The sequence below is a fragment of the Pundamilia nyererei genome, unplaced genomic scaffold (assembly GCF_000239375.1).
Source record: "Pundamilia nyererei isolate P.nyererei 1_Seehausen unplaced genomic scaffold, PunNye1.0 scaffold00001, whole genome shotgun sequence".
NCBI classification, from domain to species: Eukaryota; Metazoa; Chordata; class Actinopteri; order Cichliformes; family Cichlidae; genus Pundamilia; species Pundamilia nyererei.
The window spans coordinates 12,310,554-12,312,433 of record NW_005187402.1 but is presented as its reverse complement, the minus strand read 5'-3'; the positions used below and the strand labels follow the sequence as shown (position 1 = coordinate 12,312,433).

Genomic DNA, 1,880 nt, shown 5'->3' with positions numbered 1-1,880 from the left:
ATTGTTTCAAAATCAAAACTTTTCAGCGCAGTAATTTGTCCGCTTTCGGGATGTATATTCACAAAGGATGCTATAACATTGCGGCCAGCTCCCCCCCTGAGTATTTGATAGGATACTGCTGCATTTTCATTGCAGTCTTTATCAAATGCACTGACAGAGAATATTGACGCGCCAGCCGCGTTATTTTCCGTCAAGTATAATTCTAGTGGATTATGTGAGAACTCCGGAAAATTATCGTTCACATCTGACACCTGAATGTTCAACTTTTTAAAGGTGGAAAGAGGTGGCTCACCACAGTCTGTAGCTGTTATTGAAATGTCATAATGTGACACAGTTTCCCTATCTAGTGATTCTTTTGTTACTAACGAGTACATGTTTTCTTTAAATGATGGTTTTAATTCAAATGGTACATTTTCTGTTAGATGACATATGACTTTGCTATTTAAACCAGAATCAGCATCTGTAACAGTAATGAGAGCGACCACGGTACCCTGTTTTGAGTCCTCGGGGACTATGCTGGATATTGAAGTCACTTCTATTTCTGGTTTATTGTCATTGACATCTTGAATCTTTATTATAATTCTACAGTCAGTCGTCATCGGCGGCTGACCTTTGTCTGAGGCTTGGACATCTAAATTGTAAACATTGGCTGTCTCATAATCAATTTCTCCGATAACTCGAATTTCTCCCGTGAGTCTGTCTAAAGTAAATAGTCGCAACACACTGGAAGTAATATCACCCCCAAAAGTATACTCGACGTCCCCGTTAATACCCTCGTCTAGATCTGTTGCTTGGACTTTGATTATAGTCTTGTCTAATGGGGCATTTTCTTGCAATGTAACGGAATAAACCTCTTGAGAAAATACTGGTCTGTTATCGTTGTTATCAAGAACCTTTATATTAAGGCTCAGATTTGCGGATTTTGGCGGCGTCCCCCCATCCATAGCGGTTAAAATCAGGCTATGGTTTGTTTTCCGCTCTCTGTCCAAGTTTCTCTGCAGTACGAGGAAAGGGATTTTATCTTCTCCTCTGTCTCGAATTTCAAGATGAAAATGATCGTTTTGACTGAGTTTATAAATCTGCACCGCATTTACTCCAACATCTCGGTCACGAGCGCCTGGTAACTGAAATCGTGCTCCTGGCAGTGTGGTCTCTGCTATTTCTATTACCTTTTCTTTCTCAGCAAAACTGGGTCTATTGTCGTTAGTATCTATTATTTCAACAGTAACATAGTGGACTTCAAGGGGGTTTTCAACAACAATTTTTAGATCTAATAAACAGGCAACATTTCTATCGCACAGCTGTTCCCTGTCCACATTTTCGTGAACATACAACGCCCCATTGTTCGGGTTTACCTCAAACAGCGTACCCTGGGCTCCAGACACAATACGAAAACGCCTGCTTATCAATGTACCGACATCGAGCCCCAGATCCTTCGCAACATTTCCAATAATAGCTCCCACTTTAACATCCTCTGGAGTCGAATATTTAATCTGAGCTAAAATCACCTGCACACAACAGAAGAGCGCGGCGAAAACCAGAGGATACGGCCAAGTTATCATTCTGCCTCTTTGTCCTTTGGAAAAATCATATGTAATAAAATCCACGCGTATTTTTCCACTTAGTAATCATCCAGTTTTCCTGAGATTTTACTCCAGACATCCGTTTTCGTGAAAAGAAAAATACACAGGCGAAACCCCAAACGTTGATATTCTTTGTGGCCGAGGTGACAACGCACACATTAGAAGGGGCTGAGTGGAATTTCGCACTTCCTTATAGTAACACTGACACCCACAGGATCATTCAGCGCTTACATTTAGTAGGAAATGGGGAAAAACAGATTCGACTAAATAGAAACTTTTGTAATTTAATATATTAAA

General features: G+C 40.5%; 2 protein-coding genes across 2 annotated transcripts in view; both read right to left on the bottom strand.

The window, feature by feature from the left end:
* Nucleotides 1-5: 5 nt before the first annotated feature.
* Nucleotides 6-1,562, bottom strand: LOC102200417 (protocadherin alpha-9-like; the record flags this gene model as incomplete). Its single annotated transcript, XM_005719967.1, has 1 exon — nt 6-1,562. A coding segment is annotated over exon 1 (1,557 nt), but the record flags the coding sequence as incomplete, so codon positions are not given.
* Nucleotides 1,563-1,741: 179 nt separating this feature from the next.
* Nucleotides 1,742-1,880, bottom strand: part of LOC102200132 (protocadherin alpha-2-like) — a 2,949-nt gene continuing 2,810 nt past the window's right edge. Inside the window, exon 2 of the mRNA XM_013909890.1 lies at nt 1,742-1,751. Within this exon, the coding sequence (XP_013765344.1) occupies nt 1,742-1,751 (10 nt within the window). The remainder of the gene's footprint in view (nt 1,752-1,880) is intronic.